General features: G+C 58.1%; 12 protein-coding genes across 12 annotated transcripts; 6 read left to right on the forward strand and 6 right to left on the reverse strand.

The window, feature by feature from the left end:
• Positions 1-809: 809 nt before the first annotated feature.
• On the reverse strand, positions 810-1,358 carry TRAVEDRAFT_91056 (uncharacterized protein; the record flags this gene model as incomplete). The annotated part of the gene is made up of 1 exon (XM_008043976.1): positions 810-1,358. A coding segment is annotated over one exon (549 nt), but the record flags the coding sequence as incomplete, so codon positions are not given.
• Positions 1,359-3,161: 1,803 nt separating this feature from the next.
• On the reverse strand, positions 3,162-4,341 carry TRAVEDRAFT_131642 (uncharacterized protein; the record flags this gene model as incomplete). The annotated part of the gene is made up of 3 exons (XM_008043977.1): positions 3,162-3,776; positions 3,824-4,140; positions 4,209-4,341. Coding segments are annotated over 3 exons (1,065 nt in total), but the record flags the coding sequence as incomplete, so codon positions are not given.
• Positions 4,342-5,330: 989 nt separating this feature from the next.
• Positions 5,331-7,962, forward strand: TRAVEDRAFT_50892 (uncharacterized protein; the record flags this gene model as incomplete). The annotated part of the gene is made up of 7 exons (XM_008043740.1): positions 5,331-5,560; positions 5,617-5,732; positions 5,784-5,867; positions 5,919-7,185; positions 7,235-7,515; positions 7,566-7,636; positions 7,684-7,962. The coding sequence occupies 7 exons, from the start codon at positions 5,331-5,333 to the stop codon at positions 7,960-7,962; spliced, it is 2,328 nt and encodes a 775-aa protein (XP_008041931.1).
• A 218-nt stretch (positions 7,963-8,180) lies between these two features.
• Positions 8,181-9,091, forward strand: TRAVEDRAFT_50893 (uncharacterized protein; the record flags this gene model as incomplete). Its single annotated transcript, XM_008043741.1, has 2 exons — positions 8,181-8,886; positions 9,045-9,091. The coding sequence occupies 2 exons, from the start codon at positions 8,181-8,183 to the stop codon at positions 9,089-9,091; spliced, it is 753 nt and encodes a 250-aa protein (XP_008041932.1).
• A 219-nt stretch (positions 9,092-9,310) lies between these two features.
• Positions 9,311-10,158, reverse strand: TRAVEDRAFT_22653 (uncharacterized protein; the record flags this gene model as incomplete). The annotated part of the gene is made up of 4 exons (XM_008043515.1): positions 9,311-9,520; positions 9,565-9,617; positions 9,665-9,933; positions 9,983-10,158. The coding sequence occupies 4 exons, from the start codon at positions 10,156-10,158 to the stop codon at positions 9,311-9,313; spliced, it is 708 nt and encodes a 235-aa protein (XP_008041706.1).
• Positions 10,159-10,901: 743 nt separating this feature from the next.
• On the forward strand, positions 10,902-11,836 carry TRAVEDRAFT_50895 (uncharacterized protein; the record flags this gene model as incomplete). Its single annotated transcript, XM_008043742.1, has 2 exons — positions 10,902-11,047; positions 11,095-11,836. 2 exons carry the CDS (start codon positions 10,902-10,904, stop codon positions 11,834-11,836), a joined length of 888 nt encoding a protein of 295 aa, XP_008041933.1.
• A 60-nt stretch (positions 11,837-11,896) lies between these two features.
• Positions 11,897-13,111, reverse strand: TRAVEDRAFT_50896 (uncharacterized protein; the record flags this gene model as incomplete). The annotated part of the gene is made up of 3 exons (XM_008043743.1): positions 11,897-12,142; positions 12,191-12,539; positions 12,594-13,111. The coding sequence occupies 3 exons, from the start codon at positions 13,109-13,111 to the stop codon at positions 11,897-11,899; spliced, it is 1,113 nt and encodes a 370-aa protein (XP_008041934.1).
• A 701-nt stretch (positions 13,112-13,812) lies between these two features.
• Positions 13,813-15,658, reverse strand: TRAVEDRAFT_73880 (uncharacterized protein). The gene is made up of 7 exons (XM_008043978.1): positions 15,482-15,658; positions 15,357-15,420; positions 15,127-15,276; positions 14,923-15,050; positions 14,776-14,849; positions 14,558-14,714; positions 13,813-13,976 (listed from the first exon to the last, which is right to left on the reverse strand). Exons 1-6 carry the CDS (start codon positions 15,622-15,624, stop codon positions 14,611-14,613), a joined length of 663 nt encoding a protein of 220 aa, XP_008042169.1. The 5' UTR covers positions 15,625-15,658; the 3' UTR covers positions 13,813-13,976; positions 14,558-14,610.
• A 23-nt stretch (positions 15,659-15,681) lies between these two features.
• TRAVEDRAFT_50898 (uncharacterized protein) lies at positions 15,682-17,291 on the reverse strand (the record flags this gene model as incomplete). The annotated part of the gene is made up of 6 exons (XM_008043744.1): positions 15,682-15,789; positions 15,856-16,206; positions 16,268-16,344; positions 16,394-16,533; positions 16,590-16,633; positions 17,031-17,291. The coding sequence occupies 6 exons, from the start codon at positions 17,289-17,291 to the stop codon at positions 15,682-15,684; spliced, it is 981 nt and encodes a 326-aa protein (XP_008041935.1).
• Positions 17,292-17,761: 470 nt separating this feature from the next.
• Positions 17,762-20,206, forward strand: TRAVEDRAFT_50899 (uncharacterized protein; the record flags this gene model as incomplete). Its single annotated transcript, XM_008043745.1, has 13 exons — positions 17,762-17,895; positions 17,952-18,104; positions 18,156-18,540; positions 18,598-18,709; positions 18,762-18,815; positions 18,876-19,056; positions 19,111-19,201; positions 19,254-19,360; positions 19,414-19,501; positions 19,676-19,817; positions 19,876-20,036; positions 20,093-20,106; positions 20,158-20,206. The coding sequence occupies 13 exons, from the start codon at positions 17,762-17,764 to the stop codon at positions 20,204-20,206; spliced, it is 1,671 nt and encodes a 556-aa protein (XP_008041936.1).
• A 196-nt stretch (positions 20,207-20,402) lies between these two features.
• TRAVEDRAFT_30797 (uncharacterized protein) lies at positions 20,403-21,993 on the forward strand. Its single transcript, XM_008043589.1, has 3 exons — positions 20,403-20,802; positions 21,650-21,841; positions 21,914-21,993. Exon 1 carries the CDS (start codon positions 20,477-20,479, stop codon positions 20,765-20,767), a length of 291 nt encoding a protein of 96 aa, XP_008041780.1. The 5' UTR covers positions 20,403-20,476; the 3' UTR covers positions 20,768-20,802; positions 21,650-21,841; positions 21,914-21,993.
• A 642-nt stretch (positions 21,994-22,635) lies between these two features.
• TRAVEDRAFT_172379 (uncharacterized protein) lies at positions 22,636-23,755 on the forward strand. Its single transcript, XM_008043979.1, has 6 exons — positions 22,636-22,778; positions 22,839-22,966; positions 23,027-23,100; positions 23,169-23,392; positions 23,455-23,463; positions 23,525-23,755. The coding sequence occupies exons 1-6, from the start codon at positions 22,693-22,695 to the stop codon at positions 23,616-23,618; spliced, it is 615 nt and encodes a 204-aa protein (XP_008042170.1). The 5' UTR covers positions 22,636-22,692; the 3' UTR covers positions 23,619-23,755.
• The last annotated feature ends 86 nt before the right edge of the window (positions 23,756-23,841 follow it).

Raw genomic sequence — 23,841 nt, forward strand, 5'->3', positions numbered from 1 at the left:
TGTTTGCATCGGTAACGTGGAGAGCGTAATGGCGTGCCGAAGTTGCTCCTGCACAGTTCTTCACCCTGGTCAGCCGCTACGGTTAAATGGGTACCAAGTCGTCGGCTTACTGTCGCACTGCGAGGGGAACGGCGTATTCCACTCGAATGTTGCCTAACGTATGTGCCATCTAGAGAGCGCCTGTGACGGCCGCGGTGTTGCAGATCAGATGGGCGGAGAGGCGTGCGCACGGCGTCTGTGGGGAAGGGAGTTCCGTGGGGGGTGGGGGTAGAGGTTCGTGTTGAGGCAGAGTACGGGACGCGGACGACCTCATATTTCAACTTACCCTTTCTGACGTCCTTCACACCACATTGACAGGGCCGATGTGAAGCTGGCACCTAATCGCTTCGAAAGCGAGCAAGGTACATGGGGGGACCGATCTCGATTGACATACATCACAACTCCTGCGCGATGGAACTCTCCTCCACCGTCACCGCCGAAGGGAAAGCTCTTTCCGGCAACCTTCCCCCAAACTCGCATTCCTCCCCACACGCGTCACCTCCTCCCCACCAACATACCGTCGATGCCGATGGCAACCCTCGAGCGAAGCCGCAATCCTCGTACTCGCGAGACAACGTGCCCACTACGCAGTAGCGGTCCCCGAAGAAGCGGCGTTGACGGGGACAAGTCGCATCGCCTGGGCACGGTATGTCGGGTTGCATATCCCAGGAGTAACGCCGAGTGCGGATGTCGAAGCCTCGTGCCTGGTACTTCTGAATCAGCGTAACGACGTGTGTGGAGGTGTGACGAAGTTCGATGAGTCGGACCGGCGATAGCAGGCCACGGCCTTTGAAAGTTTGTTCGGGGTAGGCGACACAGAAGGTGTCCGCGGAGATGAAGTTCTTGACGTGTGACGACCAGAAATGGGCGATAGGAAGGAGGGCGCTGCCGGACGTGGACGGGATGACCTCGATGCGGGAAGAGCCTTTCCCGAGGGCGAGCACGACTTCGTGTGCCATACCATACGGCAGCCGAGTCTGACCCACTACAGCGTATCCCTCGACGTCCACGAGGTACTGCGCGAAGCGTCGGCCGTACTGGGCAGGAAGATAGACATCCAGGTCGTTCGGGGTGAACCGGAGGTTGTCGTCCCTGACCATGAATGCGAGCGCGAAGGAGCCGGAGATGACCGCGCCGAGCAGACGCATGAGGGAGCGTAAGCCGCGCGGATCGTCCACAAACATACGAAGCGCATTGTTGAGTGAAAGGTCGAGGTGTGTTATCACCCAACGCTCGTACACCGGCGAATTTTTCGCGAACGCCAGAAGAGAGGGGATGTTCATGAACGGTAGCATCTCTTGCAAGACATCTTCTGGTATTCTGTGAGCAGTATCGTCAGGCAGGATTATCGAGCTCGTAAATGTCTATGCATACTTGGTATCCATGACTATGGCGGTGGGAGGGTTGGAGGTGGTTGCTTGGTCTTCCTTCACAAAAGGGTACAATATATGTCCCGGCGGCGCGCGGCTGACCGCTTTTAGAGCGTGAGCCGCCGATCGTGTTGGGCTCTCGGAGTGGAACAACCGGTTTTCTGTCGCCCGCTTGCCCTCAACGATATCAGCTGTAAATGAGATCAGGTCGGCATTTGAACACTCGAGACCTAAGGGTACTATTCAATGGTAAGTCATGGTAGGACGTTGACCTGCCCCGCTGACCGTGCTGCAGCCTTGAGGTCCTCAGAAATTGCCGATGGAGATTGCGTGGCGGACACGTGGGAGATCGTGCAGCCCTGCATATATCTCTCTCACTTGCCACTCTGCACGTCGCTCTGCGATCTCCGGATGCCACTGCTCTTATCTCTCAGCAACATCTGACGCGAACCTGCAGTCTCTCTCGACGGAGTACCAGTTTTCCTGTCGCAACCACCGACTGGCCGCGCAACGGTACTGGCACTGAGCCACGTCTGCCAGTTGTCCCAGCCATTCCGCGCGGTGAGGAGGCGCTGCTGGACCCTCAACCGCCGAATAGCGACATCCGAGGGTCTCTCATCCGAGGGTCTCTCCTGCTGCAAGAAGTCGCTTAGGGGTTGTTCAAGAGGCCGTGCACTGCAGGCGAAGGAGCAGCAGGCATGCGAGCTGTAGCGACGTAAGCAGCACGCAGTTCAGTTCTATAGCGTGTCCATATCGCGACTACTTAGCTTTGCTCCGTCGTGCATCACACCATACCTTATGAACAATTTGCTACACTATTCAACAACGCTACGTGGGACTTTGGACTGCATCTGACAGGGATCTATTGTCAGCCGCAACAGCTGCCGTTGAGTAAATACCCCTCGCGTGCTGCCACTTCAAACTGCCCGTCATGTTCAACTCCCTTACCCGCGACGCGGTGTTTCTCGTGTTCGACATCCTTCCGCTTTCCAGCCTCGTCATACTACGCTGCACTTGTCGCCTAGGTGACTCATACTTTGCCCAGTACATCGCCAACCGCCTCAAGATAACTCTGGGGCGCTTCGTGAAGAACGAAGATGACTTCCTGCAGGAAATGTCAAGTACTTGCGCCGTCATCGGAGGATCCGCTGCCGTTGCTGTTCTCGGGCGGTGCCGCTGGACACCGAACAACCTGGACGTCTACATTCCTCAACCATACTTCTCTCACGTCATCTCATATCTCATTCGCGTTGAGCATTGCGAAGTTCTCTTCGATCACCTCCGCGGCGACCTCGCGGGTCAAGTAGCGGCTCTTGGCTGCTACGCGCTTCGGCTTCGCACCGCAAACGGAGAGAGCATTATCGCCTACCGAACTCCCCGCGAATCCGCATTGCTTCCTCTTGCACGGTCCTGGGGTACCATTCTTATGTGTTACATCTCGGCAACGTCTCTAACCATCGCCTACCCCTGCTTGGCGGACGACCAACGCTCTCTGCTGCGACCATGTCGGCTCCTTCAATACCTCTACCCCGCCCGAGACGTGCTAGCCCTGATCCGCAAGTACGAGGCTCGTGGCATTCAATTCCGCTTGGCGGAACTCGCATGGCAAAGAGAGTTGGATTTGGAGGCCGAATGCCCTGGAGCAGGCTCCCTTTACTGTCCTCTCACGGTGCGGTACCTTGGCGATCTATATACTGTGACAACTTCCCATCGGTCCCTATCCGACCGACGTCTGCACATGCCACCTGTGGATTACCTCCAGCTAGAGACCTTACTGTGGTGGGAAGGGGGCCAAGCATGCGACGCTGCGTGTACAGGACACGGTGATATTACCCAGCCACGAGAACACATTTTGGCTACAGTAGTTCTGCCTACACGAGGTGAGACCTTCTCATACCTACTCCGCCATAGCCTCCTGATCAACGTCGAAGGAGAACCCGACGTCGCGCTTGAGGGGAACCTGGACCTCTGAAGCGTCCTCGATACGATCGGCGTCTTGTATCTCTTGTAGAAACGGCTGAAGGATGTTATGGGTCGCATGTCTGCAGAGGAATAGAATGCACGTACGATAGAGGCTTCCGAGGGAATCAACCGGATGATCGTCTGAGGAACGAAATAAACCTCTACGACCCACCGCGTCTTGTTGATGCGCATAGGAATTGCTTGCACTGTAACAGCAACGTCGACGAAATCTCCAGGACGAATGACACGCGGGTTCTCGCGCTGGATTTTGCCGTCCTCGCGTTGTACGCCCGCCTCGATGCGGTGGCGTACCGCCCATAAGTGCGCGATCTTGTTGGCTCGACCCGCGGGGTCCTCTGCCTTAGGTATCACCAGCGCTGTACCCGCGTCGTCTGTAGGACGCACCTGCGAGACGCAATCAGTCAGAGCTGATAACTGACGAGCAACGCAACACTCACCCGCTCGAACACCCGACGCTTGAGGCGAATTTTGCCATCACCGCAGAACGTGTTGCAGTCCGACCGCGATAGCAGTTTCAAGACGAACTCGCGAATGTTGGCGAGAGCCTCTACCTGAGGCTCGAACACTGCATCGCACCGTCCCCCGGCGAGAGTAATGGTCTGGAGAGCCTTCGGCGCTCCCTGAGGCGTGCTGGGAAACATGGTCACGACGTGACCGCGGCGGCACAGTAGCACAGCACTCACCCGTTCCACGTTCCAATCATCCCCACGGATATGTCCTCGACAAATCCTGTCAACCTCACCGTCACCTCCGCTGGTCCTTCGGCGTCGTAGCAATCGGGATGAAGAAGTACCGTTGACGCATGCTCTGCGCCACAGGGGTCTACGCACAACCATTCGCACAAATCGTCGTGGCTTTGGGGCACTAAACGATGGCGGGGAAGTGTCGCGACCGTGGACGTGTCCTTCAGCAAGCGACCTTTGCCTCCCGGCCACACATCTCTGCACAGCGTAGTTGCGTTCGCTAGCAGGACATCAGCTTGACCTCATTCCCTCGTTGACAGATGCTTACCAGGGATGAAAGCCATGTTGGCGGAGCGAATGGGAAGGGGAAGGCGACCGTGAGGTACGTGAGCGTCCTTCACTTCTCCGCTTTCGTTATATCACAAGTTCACAGTGCCCTCCGTGCCCTCCGCTTCAGGGTGCCGCCGCTGATACACAGCCTAGGCTCCTGCAATACCCCGCCCCTCCCCCCCGCCGACGCCGCCATTCCGCACAAACCTCAACGAAGACCTTGCGGCACGGTCGAACTTGCCGATGGACTCGATCACAACCACCCCAATTCCTCAACATCCCTGCAGGCACGGCATTGCTGACCGCTCTGAGTGAAGTGATCGCGGACCTCGCACAACCGGCACTTCCAACCCCGAGAGAGCCAGGTCTTGTAACCCGCTATCGCCCGCGACTCTCTCCACATACACGCATTCACAGGATAATTCAAACGACACCCTCGGTCCAGGATAACAAACACGTAAAGCCGCTAGGCTTTAACGGCTGTAATGGTCACGTCAGTAGCTCGACTGAAGCCGCGTGTGGCCCCCCGGGTCTCCAGAACGCTAGCGTCGCGAGGTCCCTGCCGATGGATGACCCTCGCTCCAAAAAGGCAGGTGCGCTCGAACCGCGATCTGTAACTCGATCGTTGAGCATTTTACAGGGCACCTGGAATATTTTATGGAAACACGCAAGCCTAAAGGTAAATGCGTGCACGTCAACCACTCCGTCCGACGGCCTACGTACCGGTTGCTCATGGCCCCCGAACGTGGCTAATGGGCCGGATCGGCGTCGGACGACCGGAAGAACGATTGCAAGCTTATGCTGAGGTGCGGAGCATTTGCGGTACGACGTAAAGGAGGTGGCTGATCCCAGTCGTCGGTCGATTTGTGCTCCATTGAGCACGAAGGGACTGGAAGAGCCTTTGGCTGTTCTTCCAGGGCGAGACATGAGTGCGATCCTCGGCGTGTCGCAGACGCACCCAAATTACTGCCCGGCGGCGGCGTGGGACGACTCGTCGTTGATGCATACAAGTATTGTCATCTGCGCCTGTCCCTCGCCAAGGACGTACCGCTGCGTCTTCCTTACCATCGCGTCGCCCTCCAGTTCCGCTTTCGCCATGACCGGCATGCACACTCGCTCGCGTTCTACCGCTTTACCGAACGCCAAGCGCCACAAGTATGTCCTGCATTTACTCTCTCTTCACAGCCTGTACGACGCTGACTGGTCCGTAGGGGTGACGAAGTCGAGAGAAACAACGACGCCGAAGACTTCCTGGACTACGCCGCCCAAGGTCGCACTATGGAGGCGAACTTGACGGGGCACGGAGCAACTCTCATGACTCCTCCGGGTGAGTGCGCTACTGCCTTATCGGTAGGCGGTATCTGACAGTGTTCTTCAGCCACGCCTGTCGAGCATCGCGGACGTGGTACTCAGTCGTTCGCCTCCGGTAGTTCTACCTCCTCTCCCCTGAGCGACTTGCACGGTGCGTGACTCCGTATATACACGTCTACTTCTGGCTCACTTCCCCTACCAGCGTCGGAGAGCGACAGCGATGAATCCGTCGGTAGCCTCCCTGACCTCGAGCCCGCTGGCAGCCCGTACTCGTTGCTCGCTACGTCGTCCTCTGCCTATCCCTCTGGCTTAAACGTGGCCCCGACTGGCGTAGCTCGCAACCTCTTGGAAGCTTTCATGACCGACGCAACGGTCGCTACTCCGACGGTGGGCATCTTCGCCGACGCCGGAGACGTCCCTCCAGTTCTGCACACCGGACTGGGAGAAGCGTTCGTGTTACCCCAGGTCAACTCTTCGGTAACGAACTCCGCCGTCCCCGAAACCGCGGCGTCCACGTCTTTCACTCCAACCCTGTCCACGGCCGCGGTCGATGCCGCCCCTGTTCCCGTTACAGCCACCGAAGCTGGTGCAACAGGTGCTGGCCCCAACATCGGCGAAGCCCTCGCGCAGTCCATCGCCACCGTCCCTACTGCGACCGCGAACGCTGCACCCACCCCTGGTCTCACCGACGCTGGCGCGCCGACTGTCGCGTTCCTCGGGGCACCGCCGGTCCCTACTGCGACCGCGAACGTTGCACCCCTCGCTGGTCTCGCGGTCATAGACAATCCCACTGCCGCCCTCGTCGCACCTACCGTCGCCTCCCTCGTCGCTGGAGGGACATTGCCGCTTCACGGTTCACCTACCAATGCCGTTCCCGGGACGACCGCGGCGACCACGGTTGTCGCGCAGCTTCCTATCACGACTGTGCCCGATGGTCCGCCGCCTGCCTTAGCGAACGTCGACAATACTGTGCCAGCCGCCGTGGTCGTTCCCACCACCGCTCTACTGGCTACTCAGCCAGTGCCCGTTCCAGGGCCTTTGCCGCCTCTCGCTTTTCTCCCCAACGCCGCTCCCGGGGCGAACGCGCCGACAACGGCTGGCGCCCCGCAGGCCCCTGCTCCGATCGTCATCGCTGGACCGCCGCCTGCTCTGACTAACGCCAATAACACCGCCCCCGCTGTCGGAGGACCCACCGGCACTGTCCCGTTACTAGGTGGTCCAGAAGCGATCACTGCTCCCGCGCACGTCCCTGCTGCGGTGGGAGTCGCGCCTGCCGCTGTCGCGCCGTTGGTAGGCACAGCGGCCGTTCCGCTGGCGGTCGCCGCCGTGGTGGCCAACGCCGGGGGACAAGGCATCAACGGAGCCCAGCCTCAGGCGGGGCCGGCCGCTCCCGTTCCAGTGTTGCCAAACATGGCGGACGTCCACGCGATGTTCGCAGGTCTAGAGCTGGTGCCGGACGACATCTTGCTGTGAGTGAGTGTTACATGTACTGTTGCCGCTCATGCTGACGCCCCGTAGGCGTCTCTATGCCATAGTTCAGGTCGCCATCCCCACTCACAACGTCTTCGCCGTCAACTGCGTTCCGAGCAACGCCGACTGGGGAACCGGGCGCAACGACCGTCTCCTGTGCCTCAACACCGTCCCGTTGAGCATTTGGCTCGCGGGACGCGCGGGATCTCTCTGGTTCTTCAGCCTTGCTGGCGAGCCCCACGCTCGTGTTAACATCGGTGTCTTGATGGCCGCTCTTCGCGACTACGAAGCTGTCAAGCAACTTTATCAGCGCGCGCGTCCTCGTAGCGGTACGTCCTACGGTCCGTCGTCTGCCCGATCTGCTGACGAGTCTCTGCAGCCCCCGCGTCGGAGACCATCTACGCTAGCCGTCTGCAGACCGTTCGTGGCCGTGGGGAACAAATTGCTCACGTACGTATCCTTCACGCTTAAGTGACGGAGTACTTACAAGTTTGCAGGCGGTCGCGTTCGAGGAAGTATTCGACGCCACTGAGACCCTGACCGTGAAGAGCGCGATGCCGCGCATTAGCGCCGCTGACATCGCCGAGGGTGACATTGTCCTCGTAGAGGCCATGTTAACTAGGTGGAAGAAGCCTGCGGACAAGAAGAAGAAGGGTTGGCCCGCTTGGGACGTCGGGTTTGAGCTCCAGGCTGTGTCGCTCATTTACAAGGCACCCGCTGTCGTCGACGCTGGGGCTGCTGTACCGGTGCCCGATGTGCCGATGTTCAATCTCTGACCACGTAGACAGAGACTGTTGTGTAGGATAGATGGCGCCAATGTGCCTGCGACTGGGACCCTTACATGGTCTGAAATAAAATGGTGGAAAATCCTTGCTCATCGTGCGAACCAAGCTGTCAGCCCGTCAGCAGCCCGCTCCTCCGTTGTGAATGCGACTCTACTCTTCGCGTCCACCTCTCCCCCACTTGCCGCAACAACATGAACGCCACTCTCGCTATGTCTCATGTGCTCTATGCTCTAGATTTACCCACCCTGCTGGTACTGCGACGGGTCTGCCGTACGTGGGAAGACTCCGTATCCGAACACCTGCTCATGGCGCTGTCAGCGTTGTTGCAAGACCTGGTCCCTAACCCACGAGCCTTCCTCTCATCTCTAACGTTCGCTCGTGGATTCATCGTCGGCTCTACTGCGGTGGCATTCCTTCTGCGACGATCCTCAAGCTTCGGAAAGGCAGTCGACGTCGTCCTCCCGCGGGACAGCAGCGTCACCGCGTTTGTCTTCCACCTCATGATGGAACAAGGTGCCCGCCTTCGGTACCAACGCATCGGAGCCAACCGTCAGTCGCGGTCGAGGAGAGCAGTCGCTGTCACATGCCACCTGTTGACGAGCAAGGGTTGGATTTACGTGCACCAGAGCACATCTCGCTTCGCGCTCCTACCCATCGTGATGTCCACGCTCTCCTTGCAACTATCATACGTCAACATGCACCACTTCGGGACCGCCTACCCAAACCTCCTCTTCGACCGACGGGCGCTACTGGCAAACCTCAGCGCCTCGAAGTCAGCCGTCGTTGCAGCATACTTGGAGCGTGGATTTTCGATCAGACTCTATTCCAACCATTGGCCCGACCACGACGACGAAGGTCAATGCGCCGCGGAGTTCTTCGAGTGTCCCGCACAAGTACGCACCTTCTCCGACGAGGGTGCGCTAGCCGCGAGGATGGAACCTCTGAGGACAGCACCGCTTCGGCAACGACTGGCTTGGAGGTTGGACGTTCGGCCGTGTGGTGGACGGTGTTTCCTGGACTCTGACATTATCACCCTGTGGCACGTCGTAGCTAGGATTTATTGACAGCAACAGTGACCGTTGTCTTCACTTTTGTCCACCACGACGTCGAGACGCCATGAACTTGTTACCGAGCACGCACGTCTCAGCATGCAGTAACCTTGTAATGATGCTAGCGAAGATAGCACGAGACAACGTTGCACAGTTGGATGGCAGAAACCTCATATTCAACAGCATACATAGAAGACAACTGGATGCTAAGTACGGCGAACGTAACGGGGAATGAGCGTCTCCGATATCGCCGTGTGAGTTATCTGTCATCAACCACCGAGCCCGACAACCTAATTCTGCCTCGGTACCTGCGCCAATACCGCGACCGTCACCAGGCTGAAGACGACGTCCCAACCATATCGGTGTTGGGACTTGTACACCACGCAGTCCGCGACCACGACGTCCCCGACCTTCAGCTCACTGAACGGCATTGTCTCCATGAAGGCCGCGGGGCGAAGGCGATGTGTCGCGTCATAAACCGGTACAACCTCCTTCGCATACTATCAGGGCGAATATCCACGAATAACAAAGTGGCAACACGTACGTCCCCCTCCGTCTCCGGGATCCAATGAAGGCGCATCGTCTCCGCTAACTCAGCTGCAGATAATGAGATTCACGTCGCCAGCGAAATCATACACACTCACCTGGAGCGGGACGAGCCATCTCGTACATGCGATGCATTCCCTCATGGTCGATGGCGCGAAGGGGGTCGATGTCGATGAAGACTCCTCGGGCGTCCTCGCCCTCCCCGACGTCCATCACCGATCCCACGACGCGCAAGCCCATCGGATCGTCGTCCACCGACAGGATTGGAGACTCGCATGCGTTGTACCAGCGAACGTCCTCAGGTACTCTGGTAAGGGAGAAGAGGCCTTCGGACCTGTTTCCGTAGTCGGCGAGACGCTGGAAACGTCTGCGACCAAACGTGAACGCGGCGCTTCGAGATAGGACGGAGCACGCACCTGTAGAGCGCCGTAGGGATGGCTCCATGGACAACAACGACCTGCATCGGACGGACGGCAACAGAAGAACGAGGAACTAGGAGGACTCCGTTGCGGTTGTTCTCGTCGACGGGGACGCGTAGGACGAGCGTTTGCACTTCGGACTCGTCTTCAGAGGCGTTCGAGGTGGAGGACATTGGCAAGGTGAGAGTCAGTTCATTCGCTGATCGTCTCTACAGGGCACATCCGCGAAAAAGCTGAACCGCTATGGACGATCTAGAGCGGCGCATCCGCAAATACAGCGTTCCCTGTGCGGTTGCCCGTGCGCACATCCGCCGCCGCCCGTGTGCGTCGCAGTTCCGTTGCGAATTCCTCGGCCACCGCACCTGAGGCTGACAGGTTGTCGATCATATCCGCCGACCTCTTCCCCCCCCAAAAAAAAACTCTCGGCAATAAGCACGCCGCTGCCGAGGGACGTTATGCATGACGGTCTGTGTACGCGTCGGGGTGTACGCGTCGGGGGACCTGTCGACGATGCGGACCATGATGCTTTCTCTGCTACGTTTCCCCCTGCACAGATGATGAACACCGCCAACGCCGCCTCTTGGGTTTCGCTATCTGCGGTGGGTGCATCATTACACCGCCGCCTTCAAATTTGCTAATGGAACCGATCAGTGCTCCTTTGCGGGGACCTTTTAGTCTTTCTGGGCACCACGGAGCTTGCGTCGCCGGAGGACGTATGTGCTCAGGCCGTTCCTGTCCGCATTCGGTCGTTCCCTGGAATCAACCCTCAATTTCTTTGCGTGGGGGTCTCGCGCACTCGGAATGGGCGGCCGTACCTCCTCCCGTTTCCCGCCTCCCGCTTCGCGTCTCCCGCCTGCCGCCTCCGGCCTCCCCGAAACATCCTCCCCTCCATCTCGACAAACTAGCCGCTCCAGCTATGAAGTTTGACGTCCCCATACTACGACACATCTTCTCCTTTGCGGACATGGAGACGTTAACGTTAACTTGCCGCCCGGCATCGCTCATGTGCCTGACGATTACCCAAGAGGAAGTCGTCACGCGTATCGAAGGAATAATAGGCTGGTAAGGGTTGACAGCGTTGGCCTCAACCTCTCGCTGACAACGCCCAGGTTCGCGTCAGACGTGAAAGGGATGCAAAACTTGATGCGGCAGCATTCCGTATTCGTCGGTGGTTCGTTGGCGTTGACTCTCTTCAGCCCTGTGCGCTTCCGTCCATCGAACGCCGACCTCTTCGTCTCGGTCGCGGGATACATGCCAGTCATCCACCATCTCACTACCTGCGAACTCTTCCACGTCGTCTCTGTCCAATCGGTATCCCCTGCGATCGCCGTCCCAGCAGATGCGTTCGCGGACGAAACTGTGTTCGCGTATGGCGCCGGTCTCCTGTGCATCGCTACTCTGAGGCGGCGCAACACTATCGTCCACGTGCTCTGCACTCCCAATCCACCACCAGGTGCATCGACTCCCAACCTCGACTCTCTCTCGCTTTCGTGGACGACGATGCTTTTCAATTACGTCACGGCCGACTACGCGACATGCGCGTACCCAGCCATGACGCTCATGGGCAGAGGTCTCTTCCACATGGAGCGTTTCCTGTCCGGAATGCCCGGGACGTCTTCCGAGCACATTCTGAACGCGTACTCGGAGCGAGGATTCGAGTTCGCCCGCCATCCAAGTTGGTGGCTACCTGGGCCGGACTACTCGTGCGCTCGCGGTTGGACATGTCCATTCGAGGTCAGAAGATTCGGAGATGGCGGAGGTCTTACGGTGCCGCCGTGCGAAGGGCCCGTGAACGCGATAGGGAGGAGTTGGAGGTTCGGCGGGGTGTCGCCAAGCGTGCACGACGGGTAGCATAATCAATGTATAGCGAACCGAAATGATATTGAGAGTCGCATACAGGGAACTGAGAAATCAAATCTTCCAAGGGAACGATACAAAGCTCGGCGGCGCACCGGACGTCTGGGTGGTGACGTTCTCATGCAGCCTCGAGATAGACGTAAGATGAAATGCGGTCTGCCATTCCCCGAGAAGTTCCTTGCGAACGAACCAACACTCCGCCAACACAACATCTCCCACGTTTAAAGCGGTAGGTGCCAGACGGGCCATCACATCCCTCGACTCAAACGATGTGGTGGCGTCGTAGATCTCTTTCAAGGTCTGACAGCGTTGGTGAGAAACATCTCCAATATATCGCACACGACATACCTTCTTGCCCGCGTCACCTCCTAGGGATATTGCCTTGAACATCGAGTCACCGTGCGAGGGAGTTTCGGGGTGGACGATACGACGTATATCGGTGAGGGCTACCCGGTCTCGTTCGTCCTTCACGGACAGAGACAGTCGAACACAAGGGTTGTCCACCTGGGCGCCTATGTAGATGTTGATGCTGACGAGGTCGCCGACTACCCAGATAGCGATGGGTTTGCCGAGGTAACTGAGTGCGGTCATGCGACGGTTGCCATACACGACCTCCCAGTCAGTCCGTCGAGGAACCATACTGACCGCGAACCACGGTCCTCCAGCGCAGGCGTATCCACGAAATACTTCCAATCGCCTAATAGGGAATGAGTAGGTACATAGTGACACGGTATGGAGAACGCCAACGTACGCAAGCAAGTCAAATGGCGCCTTTTTGCCACTGTCGGGGGAGGGAGCATGTGCCACGGTGCCAACCGGATTTGCGACAGGCGAGGACCTTGGGGACAACAATTCCGCATCTTCTCGAGACGCAACCGGTAGCGCGTGTTTGGCACGGTCGAGTGAAGGGGAACGCGGCGCGGCGCGTATCGATTTCGCGACAGGCGAGGACGTTGGGGATAACGATACCGCATCTTCTTTGGAGGCAACCGGTAGCGCCTGTTTGCCATCGTCGAGGGAAGGGGAAGGCGGCGCGGCGCATACCCGTTTCGCAAGGTCGGGGACCAGCGGGAGAGGGAATCCGTCGGAGGCGGCGAGAGGCGAGGACGTTAGAGACAGCGTCGGCAGGGGGGGATGTTGTGCATCTTCTTCAGATGCAACCGACGCTTCAGGGAGAGGCGGGGTTACATCCAAGGACTCGCGCAGCGTGCCAGGATTGACAGGTGAGGAAGGGGTGGTCGCCGCAGCAGGGAATAAGGGGGAGGACATAGCTAGCACGGACGATGCAAGTGCGCACACGCTGCGACCATCTACTAAAGTAGAGGCTAACAGCCTTCAGGGGCTGGCAAAGGGTGTCTTTCGCGCGGATCGGAGGAGGCCCGATCACAACCGCGGGCGGATAAGAATGTGCCGACAGGGTGAGCGACGTGGAGTGCCATTCCTCTCCCACCTGCCGACGGCCATGGATGAAGTCTACGACGAAGCAGCGTTCAACCGCGAACCGACTCCCTTCGATCATGACGCAATTGCGTTCGATGAAACTGCGGTGGTTCTGGGAGGGTCTATTTCAGCACATAACATGAGGTGCGTTGAACGCCGTAGACGCTCGCATGAGCTGACCTTGCAATAGGCGTGTAAAAAGGCTGCTTAGCGCAGAATTAGCCCCCCCCGCAACGGTGACGTTGGACGCGCTCCCCTCGCGGCTGCGATGGTCTCGACAAGGCGTTTTGTCGAGCAACAAACGAAGGCTGCGTGTTCGCACGGTAGGAACTGTGAGGGCGATGGGCTACCACACCGGAGGGTCCGACAGGGGCCTGGTGAAGCTCGAGCTGCAGCTCCTGCGCGGGATAGACCAAGAAGGGTTGGCTCGCCTTCTAGGGCTCAGCGGGCAAGAGCCAACATCAACGGAAACGATATCGTTGGTCTACGTGACTGAGCAAGACAAGGTGAGAGATAAAGTTGCCGTAACATTACTTGGGGTAATGAGCGTACATGGACAGCTGCACGGTTTGTTCGACGCCACCGAACTCGTCCGTCCGCCGGCGCTGTCGACGAAGCTGTCGTTCGCGACCCTTACCGTGGGTGATGTAGTGGCGGTGGATTTTGACTGCCGCATTGTCGGCGAAGTAGACGACTGCTGTGAACTGAGATTCAATGTATTATGTACTTATCTGCTGGTAGCGCGGTAAAGCACATACGACAATGGGGTTAGCAGTGAGCGGACCGTCGGCGCTAAAGCGCCAACGACTAGCGGGAGGTGGAATCGGGCCGGGCGGGCGGAGCACGCTCACTCCTACAAGTTTTAGGGTGAAGAATGTGCGGATGACTGGAAGGGGTTCACCGTCACTGGCAGGCGGCGGGCTCGTGGTTGCAGTCGCCAGGTAAAGCTCTCTCTTCCGGCCATGTGTTGCACACCTATATCGACTACCAACGTTTAGCATAGATTCGCACGCGAGTATCATCGATGTTACCGAATACATCGAGCCAGCAAGGCCAGAGCATAATTTACAAGTCGGAGCGCCTTGCTCGCATCGTCCACATGCCACCGCCTTCATCAGTCCCAGTTCTCGAACTTCACCGAGTGCACCATCCTGCACACAACCTTATGCCGCGCCCAGTCCCTCCTCTGGCACGCTCTCCCGCAGTACCGCGTCATCCGACACGCGCTGCACCGGTCCGGCTGCGCCTCACCGTTGTCGCGCTCGCAGGACGCACAGCTGCCCGCGAGCGGAAGCGTGGGGAACCAGGCGGGGCGTTTTGGGAGCGTGTCATATGAGGGCACCGAGCGTGCGCCTGCGCGCTGCAGCATCTCCTGGGTCGCGGTGAGGCCCTTGCGGACGTGCGGCTGGTCGACGTCGCAGATGAAGTGGACCTGCGGTGGGGCGAGCGTGAGCGTGACGTGCATATAGCAGCGCATTTGCAGGTGTGCGTACGTATATCATGAGCCGGGGCGGGGTGAGGTGTTGCCAGGAGACGCTCTGGAAGTTCGTTTCGCGCGCATCCTCTCCTGTAACAGAGCAGCGCAACACACATGAACGTATACCCAGACTTCGGGGTCAGAGCATTGGGACGAGACTTACCGCAAAATTCGCACTGCCAGTGCTTCGAATACTTGACGTCGCGGGCGATGGCCGTGACGTTGCGCTGGATCGAGTATACATCTGTGTCCTGCGGGAGATGGAAGCGGGCGGTCATCCGCCTTTCTCTCCTGGAAGGCACACCGCGGTAGGGGGGTCCGTAAGTGCCTCTGTAGCGGAAAATTAGCGTATATATGCCCGACGCACCATCCGTATCCGACGAGCTCGACGTTGAGCTTGCCCATACGTTCCCAGCTGCAGTCGAAAGGAGAGCCTGGGTCCGGCCCAGAGAGGGGCGATGCGGCCATGGCGAGTCACTGTTGAGCGAGTGGGAGTCCTTGAAAACGGGGGCGCGTGCTGCACGGCAGTGAGAAAGGAGAATAGCGACCAGGATTAATTGGCTTTTGAAAGAGACTCGGAGAAGAGCGTGCCGGTACCTGCAGCTGAGCCAGCCACTCGAATTCCTGTATGTCAATCCGGGAAGCAGCATGGAGTCGTTCTCTTCTTTCTTGGAACGCTTCTGATCAGCTTGTGGCGGTAATTAAGAGTTCCATGGACGTACGTAGACGGAATCACGGTGGAGCTGACGGGAGAATGGGCTCCGACTAAGGTTCTACGATTTGCGCTTCTTCTGAGCTCTATCTTGCGCCGCCTGACGCATCGACCATAGCACCCGGAGGTGGACGTAGCGTAGGTAAGAAGCATATGCGGGCGCACGCAACGGTTTCGTGAGCCCTGCTATAGACTACCTCGAGAGCAGTCTTAGTACCTGAATCGGACGACAATCTTAAGTATGCTGTCGCGCAGCCAGCGCCAGCAGCACTCTACGTACGACATCTCGCTATAATCCGTGGGCACCTCATCGTCCATCTGCACACGGAATCAGCTCAACACTCCCCACGCACGCAAACGCAAATGCAATCCAGACCCACTCACCACCGTCGCATAATACTTCACCAGATGCCAGTTCTCGAACGCGAGCTCGTGCACCATCTTACACACAATCTTATGCCGCGACCAGTCGCGCTTCTGGCACGCCGCGCTGCAGTAGCGCGTCATGCGGCACCGGCTGCAGCGTTTCAGGCACGCGCCGTCGTTCTCCGCCGTCTCGTCGCGCTCGCAGTCCGCGCAGCTCCCCGCCAGCGGGTGGACGATGTGCGCGGGGCGCAGCGGCATGGTGTTGTAGGGCGAATGGGCGTCCGCGAGGCCGAGCCCGTGCTGCATCGCGTGGACGCGGGTGAGGCCCTTGCGCACGTGCGCGAAGTCCATGTCGCAGATGAAGTGGGCCTGCGAGAGCGTGAGCGTTGTGTGTGCGTCAGAGTGGAATTACGGGGGAGTATATGCGTACGGATATGGTGAGCAGCCAGAGGCCGTCAGGGGTGTGCGCGGAGAAGTACTGGTACACAACCTCGCGCGCGGGGTCGCCTGCGGTCGCACAGGGGTGTTAGCTCGGAACAGTGTGCGATGAGGAAACGAGGCTTGCCGCAGAACTCGCAGCCCCAGTTTTGGGAGTACTTGATATCGCGGGTGATCGCTCTGAGCATGGAGCCGATACAGTTGGTAAGGTCAGAGTCCCCGGGGAAGTAAAAGTGCACTATCAAACGCGTCTCGCCCCTGGTGGTATAAATCGTCTGTCAGGGAGATATATGGGTGGAGGGCGTGCGACGTACCAGCCGTAGCAGGTAAGCTCGACGTTGAGCTTGTCTTTGCGCTCCTATCCATCAGGAAGGGGAGAGGAGAACATGGTGGATAGCAGTTTGAACTCCATCGCTGACATCGCTGCTGGCGGTGCGGTGGGGAGCGGGGTGCTTAGCAGGTGGTGGTTGCAGACAAGAGGGAGTGCAGGGAATTCGTAACAGAGGGGATCCAGAGCTCCAGCAGATAGACATGTATGTCCAGCTTCGGGAAGTCAACGCGACGGAGTTCTCTTCTCTCTTGGCTCATCTGAGAGCAGACGGCGGCGGCGGCGATCGCGCGGGGTTGCAGCGCCGAGCATGTGTAACGTTGGACGTACGTGTAAATAGTGTATATCGAAGTGGGAGTGGATACCCACTTCGACGATCGCGCCGCCCATGCGTTACAGACGGTATGGGCGACATGAGGGGAGCTACCAGCGTTTGCTTCGATCGCGCCACAAAGATGTCGGCGCGAGACGTCACAATCAGCTGACTGAAGTCACGGGCGTTAGGGGACGTCGACTCTGCGTTGCCTTTGAAATTGGTGCACTTGCGTCCAAACCACACCACCTGTGAAAGACCATCCTCTGTGGTCTCGATCGGGAATATCATGAGCAGATATGGCTCCCAGAACCCATCCGGAATCCAGCTCGAGTATAGGGTGCACACGAACATGGTCGACCTTGAAGTGCTCATCTACAGTTGGTAAGCCTCCACCGTGTCAGGCTGGCAGCCCAGTGGTTGTTAGACGGACGAGATACAAGACCCCTACAGCTTTGGGAACAGAAAGGGGCCCTCAGTACAGGGAGGACTCCTCGCATTTCGGTGCGTGAGGGTTTCACGCTGTATCCTCGCAGCGGACTCATACACGCTTCGCAGAAGAGAAAGTTCTATTGTGACCAGTGCAGAGATCTCCTCTATGAAGGACTCGTGTACCAACGCCCCAGTGTGCTGATCTACTCGTGGATCCAACGCTTTCGAGGACCCTGGACGTGCTGATCCGTCGTGTTTCGAAGCTCGAGTTTTATTACCGCAGCGCAAAGGTGTTTCCGCATATAATCTGCAATGCGAAAGGCAGAGAGGTACGCGTCGCTTGCCTCTGACTCGGAGGAGCAGACTTCATATTCCCTTCCTCAATCCACACTCACCAACTTCTGTGCGCCACAATGACACCTCTTCAAAGGTACCGAGGCCCTTGCCGCAAGCTCGTCGTGGCAATGGATATCGGGACGACATATTCCGGTGTCGCGTACGCTTTCCTTGACCCTGGGGAGACACCGAAGATTCAAGGAATCACCCGGTAAGCCCTCGCGAGGTGGTCTTGAGTACCAGGTTCTCATAGTTTTGGTCTCCCAGGTTTCCCGGCCAGGAGAACGCGGCGGGAGACTCGAAGATCCCGTCTATCCTATACTACCGTCGAGACGGATCTGTACATTCCGTAGGTGCCGAGGCCGCCCATCCAGGCATAGAACTAGAAGCGGAAGACGAAAACCTGGTATTCGTGGAATGGTATGTGCGTGATTATCTGGGCGTGAATATGTGAGCTGACATACACTTCAGGTTCAAGCTGCACCTGCGGCCCGAAACACTCGATTCAAAGGAGATCAAGCGCCGCGACCTACCCCCTCTGCCTGAAGGCAAGAGCCTGCTGGACGTCTTCGCCGACTTCACTCGGTACCTCTTCCAATGCACGCGGCGCTACATAGAGGAGACGCACGCGAATGGCGCAAGCATGTGGAGCTCCGTCGAGGACCGAATCGACTTCGTCCTGTCCCATCCCAACGGATGGGAGGGTCTGCAGCAGGGCAAGATGCGCCAAGCCGCCATCATGGCCGGCCTCATCCCAGACACACCAGACGGTCACGCCCGCGTGCAATTCGTCACGGAAGGCGAGGCGAGCCTCCACTTTTGCATCCGGAGCGGATTGACATCGGACAGTCTTTCGGTGAGTGTTCGTATCCTTGAGTACCATCGCACTAGTATCTCAGCGAGGCATTTATAGGAGGGAAAGACCGTGATGATCGTCGACGCTGGAGGAGGAACGGTAGATATCAGCAGCTACGCGTTCATCTCGACCAGTCCCCTGAACGTCGAGGAAATCGCCTCTGCGGATTGTAAGCGGCTCTCTTTCTAGTGCTCAGTGATAAGCTAATTCTACGTTTTTAGGCCTCATGCAAGGGTCCACGCGTGTCAATGCCAGGGCAAAGACGTTCTTACAAGGTACGCTCACGACAGCGCCTGGACGCTCTGCAATTTCGATTCCTTACGGGGTACGCTTAGAGAAGTTGAAGGACTCGAAATACGGCAACGAGGAGGATATCAGAGCGATGCTGGACTACTTTGATAAATCCACCAAGCCAATCTTCAGGGATGCCACCGAGCAGTCGTACATCAAGTTCGGGTCAATGAGCTGCAACGACCCGAACGTAAAGATTCGGCGAGGACAGCTGCTATTGTCGGGGTGAGCTCATACGAATCCTCGCGTTGACGCTGTAGAGCTGATTGATATCGTCAGCCCGGAGATGGAGACGTTCTACAAGCCCTCTCTTGACGCCATCGTGGAGGGCGTCCGGAAACAGCGTCAGACGGCTGAGCGGCCAATCTCGGTAGGCGTCCACATATCGACATGGAAACGAGACGAAACTGATCATTGCGCAGACGATCTTCCTTGTGGGTGGCTTCGCCGCAAGTCCTTGGCTCTATAAGAACCTACAGCAAGCAGTAGGACCACTCGGGCTCACGGTGTGCCGTCCGGACACCCATACGTATGTGCAATGCTCATCAACTCAGCCTCAGTCGTCTCACCCGCACCATCCAGCAACAAGGCCGTCGCTGAAGGAGGTGTCTCTTTTTACCTGGAACGTTTCGTTTCTGCTCGCATCGTCAAGATGACGTACGGGACCCGCGTGTGCGTCCCGTATTGCTCGACCGATCCCGAACATGTCGCTCGCAGAGACAAGAGGGGATTCCTTCCGTGCGGCGTTGTTGTAGTGCCTGGCGCATTCTGCTCCATGCTGACCAAGGAACGTTGGTATTCCAAGCTGTGCCGGAGCCGATTTTGACGATCTCTGCTCATGCAGGGCACACGCATTCTTGACAACAAGGAGATTGCGACGACCTTTCTGGCCCAATCGTCCGAGGCTAGCGAGCTCCAGGCTACATCCGAGATCATATGCTACCGCGGGAAAGCAGAACGACCTACATGGATCGACCTCGAACCTGGTACGTGCGCGTCTCATCCTACACTCTCTGGTCACCCTTATCCTCCCATCTCTCTCAGAGTGCTTCACTAGCCTATGCACTGTCTTCGCAGACACGTCTGCAGTCGAAAGGACCCCGAAAAGAGGTTTCCTCGGTAACACATACTACACTCAGTCTTTCGACATCGTCCTGATGTGTGGCCTCACGGAGCTGCAAGCCCAAATACGGTGGAAGGAGAACGTAAGAGTCCTCACCATATTCTGTTTTACACAATGCTAATCCGCTGCGTGATGTAGGGGCAAGAAAAGCGGTGCGTTTTCTATTTCGGATCTTGGCGACTTTGGCTGATCGAGCTGTTCAGAGGGCCGGCTAAGATCGTTTACGACGATGATATCGAGTTGGCGCACTGAGACTCAGAGGGCTCGCAGGTTCCACCGTTACCGATTTTCTCAACGCCCTTGTTTCATCCTTCCTCTACCCACAACACGCGCCTTGAAAACGTATGGTTGCTTTCGCGTTGCGACCCGCATACGTTACCTTTGGAACTGAAAGTCCCGATTAGTTTACTTTACGTCTGAGCTCTCGTGCTGGCCCCCCTCGACGTGTGTTCTAAGGGCACCTGCATTATTCACTGGACACGACACAGGTGCTCTCATACGTATGCATATCCTTTCACGCGCATGTACACCGTCGATCCTAGGCTCGGCGACATGCTCCCAAACGCGCCCCCCCGAGACGTCGTCAACACGATCCCGGGGCCCGTGTACCGCTGTGTGGAACTCGCCGCGCTCTCCGCGTTCCCTGCGCGCCGCCACGTAGCCATCGGCGGCCGCTGCTTCATTATGCTAGACGATGCCGCCCTCGCCGCCGTAGCCCACGCGTGGCGACGGGCAACGCGATCGAGCCGCTCTACGCAAAGGGCGCGGTGCCCTGTCCGCTGCGTACGCTTTGCGTGGCGCCAAGCCAGCTAGCATCCCCGACGAGTGAAGCCAGCTTCGGCTGTAACCTGACGGGTGTCGTCAGCACGTCTCGTACGAATTCTACGCCGCCAGTGAGCGTGTGTACTGGCGCGTGCTTCGATGTTGGAATGACGGGTGTCACTACATTCTACGCTTCTATGAATTTGAGCCCTCTGGACAATGTCCTAGCATGAAGTGTGCTTCTGACTCAGTCAATTGTCCTCCCCGGTGCCTAAAGCCGTCCCGAGAATTGGTTCTGTGCTCTTGCATTACACCTCCATCGTTCACCGCACCAGCCCCGAGCGTTCGACGTCAACATCCACATTCACAACGAGCGTGTCCTTGACACCGTCCTCAAGCCATGACGGCCATACCTCTGCAAGAGTGGGAGCGCGGCGACAGGACCAACGTCGAGATTATCGGCTATGGCTGGTAAGCACTCCAGTCCTTCCGAATGTCAGTCCCGCGTGCCGGCTCTGCTCACCGCCGCGCAAAGGGAGGAGAAACGCGTGATGGTCCGCCTCCATTTGCCGGCAGACCGCGACCAGGACCGGATCCAGCTCGCGGTCATGCTCATGCTCCGCGACATCAAGCACTCCAAGAAATGGCTCTGCGAGTTCTGCGGTGCGTCTGTGGTCCACTCTTCGCCCCCCTCTACCCATCGCGCAACCAATTCGGCGCATATAAGGGGCCCTCGCGCGCGAGACGCACACTTTCAATTTCTTCTGGCGCGTACTCGACTCGGATCTGCCCAGGCTGGTCGTCTATGTGCGTGCCCCCGCCCCTGCCGTGCTCTCGGGTGTGAGATCGTGCTGACCGTGTATGCGGCCGCTGCATTATACAGTGCCACTTCGTGTGCGACATGGACAAGAGGCACGTCAGAGAAGGACTCACCGCGACGCACGACCTCATGAACACGCGCTATGACGGAGAGCTCGGGCCTATGCCGCCGTTCGCGTCGTTTGGGAAACGCCCTGTTGGGATGGTGTACCCGCTTGCGGGCAGCTGCGCAGGGTGCCAGCGCGAGGACACCACGGCAGACGAGGGCTTGCTCAAGCGGTGCGCGCGGTGCAAGTTGACGCGGGTCTGCGGGGCGGCGTGTCAGCGGGCGGACTGGGGAAGGCACAAGGTCGCATGCGGGATGATTTACTCAGTCACCTTCGAGAATTGGGGCTGAGAAAGACTAAAGCCAGGTGCGTTCCGATATTCTTGTCAACACGTACCCAGGTGATTTGAACGCAGAAGGACGCCACAGATAGTATGTTGTTGTGTGGTAGTTGCAGCAACATCAATGGGGCTCTAACACGCTGCCGCTTCAGAATCGCGTCGAAAGAGGACCCGGGCAACTCACCCAAATGTCCGGCCCCGTTAGCGTATTTTTAGTCCCTAATATGGTAATGATCCTTGTCCAACTTAGCGTATTTGACGTCCCAAAACGGGATTAGACGCCCAAAACCTCGGCCTAGTTAGCGTATTTGAGCCTCCTTTGGTGCCCCAAACGCGGGCGCTTATCGGGGCTGAGGCAGCGGAGCGCCGGATCGTCCAAAAAGTCATTTTTGCGCAGAGAAACGAGGAGAAATGGAGCGTTCTTGCTCGTTTCGTGCTCAAAAACTCCCCAAAAGCGCCAAAAAGGGGATACAAATAGGGTCACGTGACCAAACCCTTGTCCATTTTAGCGTATTTGAGGCCCAAAGTTAGCGTATTTGAGGGCCAAATCTGGGGGTCCCCGGGGCCGGACATTTGGGTGAGTTGCCCGGGTCCTGTCGAAAGAGCGTGACTAGCATCAGGTGACTGTGACGTAGCGCGACGCGGCGCTCGGTCTCGACTGATCCTAGCTCAGCCGCGCTGTTCCTGGAGCCTGCCTTCATCCACGTTTCAAACGCCCTGCAACAAAGACGCGTCTTTACTGATTTTGTCTTGCGTACCAGACATCCACGATGAGCAACCCGAAAACTGGCCCTGTGGCTCTCAGAGACTGGGAGCGCGCGGACAAGGTCAATCTCGAAGTCGTCACCTATGGATGGTAAGCCCGCAGTCCAGATGTGTTCCGACAGCTTACGAACCTGCTGCCTCTCTGCCATAGGGAGGGAAGACGTGCATTGGTCCGTATGCACCTCCCGATGGACCGCGATATCCAACGCCTCCACGACGCGACCCGGGGACTCATCCGCGATATCAAGCACTCCCGCTTCTGGAAATGCGAATTTTGCTGTACGCAGCCTCGGATTTTCTAGCTGTCCATGAACTATCTACTTATCCGTTTCTACTTAGCGCGACCGTCTCGCGAAACGCAGGTGCAGACGTCCACCTGGGTGCGCGTCGACCCCCCGCGCATGGCCATATACGTACGCACCCCCTCTTGCACCCCCATCGCCGGCGAACCGTCCCGAGCTCTCGTCCCGTTTTCGTGCAGATCCACCACGTCTGCGACCACGACCGCATGAGCTGCTTCAAGCAGATGGAAGAGGTGCATATGGCGATGCTTAGGCTGGACGGTCGCCCGGAGACGCCGCTCCCGCGTCCGCCGCGCAAGCCGGAGGGCGAGGTGTACCCGCTCGCGGGGGCGTGTGCGGGCTGCCAGGAGGACGAGAGCATGGACAAGGAGATGCGGCGGTGCGGGGGGTGCAAGGTTACGCGGTGAGCTGCCTCCCTTGATGCCCATTCTATCTGACGGCTTTATCTGATATTGTTGTTCGTAGGTATTGCAGGTGCGCTCTGTTTGCGATGCGTACACGTCCGAGGGAGGCGTACTGACGAGTTCCACATTAGCGTCGCGTGCCAGAAGGAGGACTGGCGCCGACATAAACCGACCTGCAAGCAGATCGTTTCCGTCACCTTCGATGACAGCGAGGAACCGCGATGAGGGCCTTATTTGTACTACTGGAGCTGCGCTTCTCGAACCTAACGCAAACCTAGTATGGCGTATAGTAGCTTCGTCGCATAGTCGTCGATCGATAGCAGCTAGTACCGGGATGCTCGTCAGGGACGTCTCACATCCCCGCCATTTGCCCAGCCATCCTACCGGACACAGGTCCGCACGCGGGCTTGGGATCGCTGTATTCCGAGGGCCGTGGGCACTAGGGGGC

Source organism: Trametes versicolor (assembly GCF_000271585.1).
Source record: "Trametes versicolor FP-101664 SS1 unplaced genomic scaffold TRAVEscaffold_10, whole genome shotgun sequence".
Taxonomy (NCBI): Eukaryota; Fungi; Basidiomycota; class Agaricomycetes; order Polyporales; family Polyporaceae; genus Trametes; species Trametes versicolor.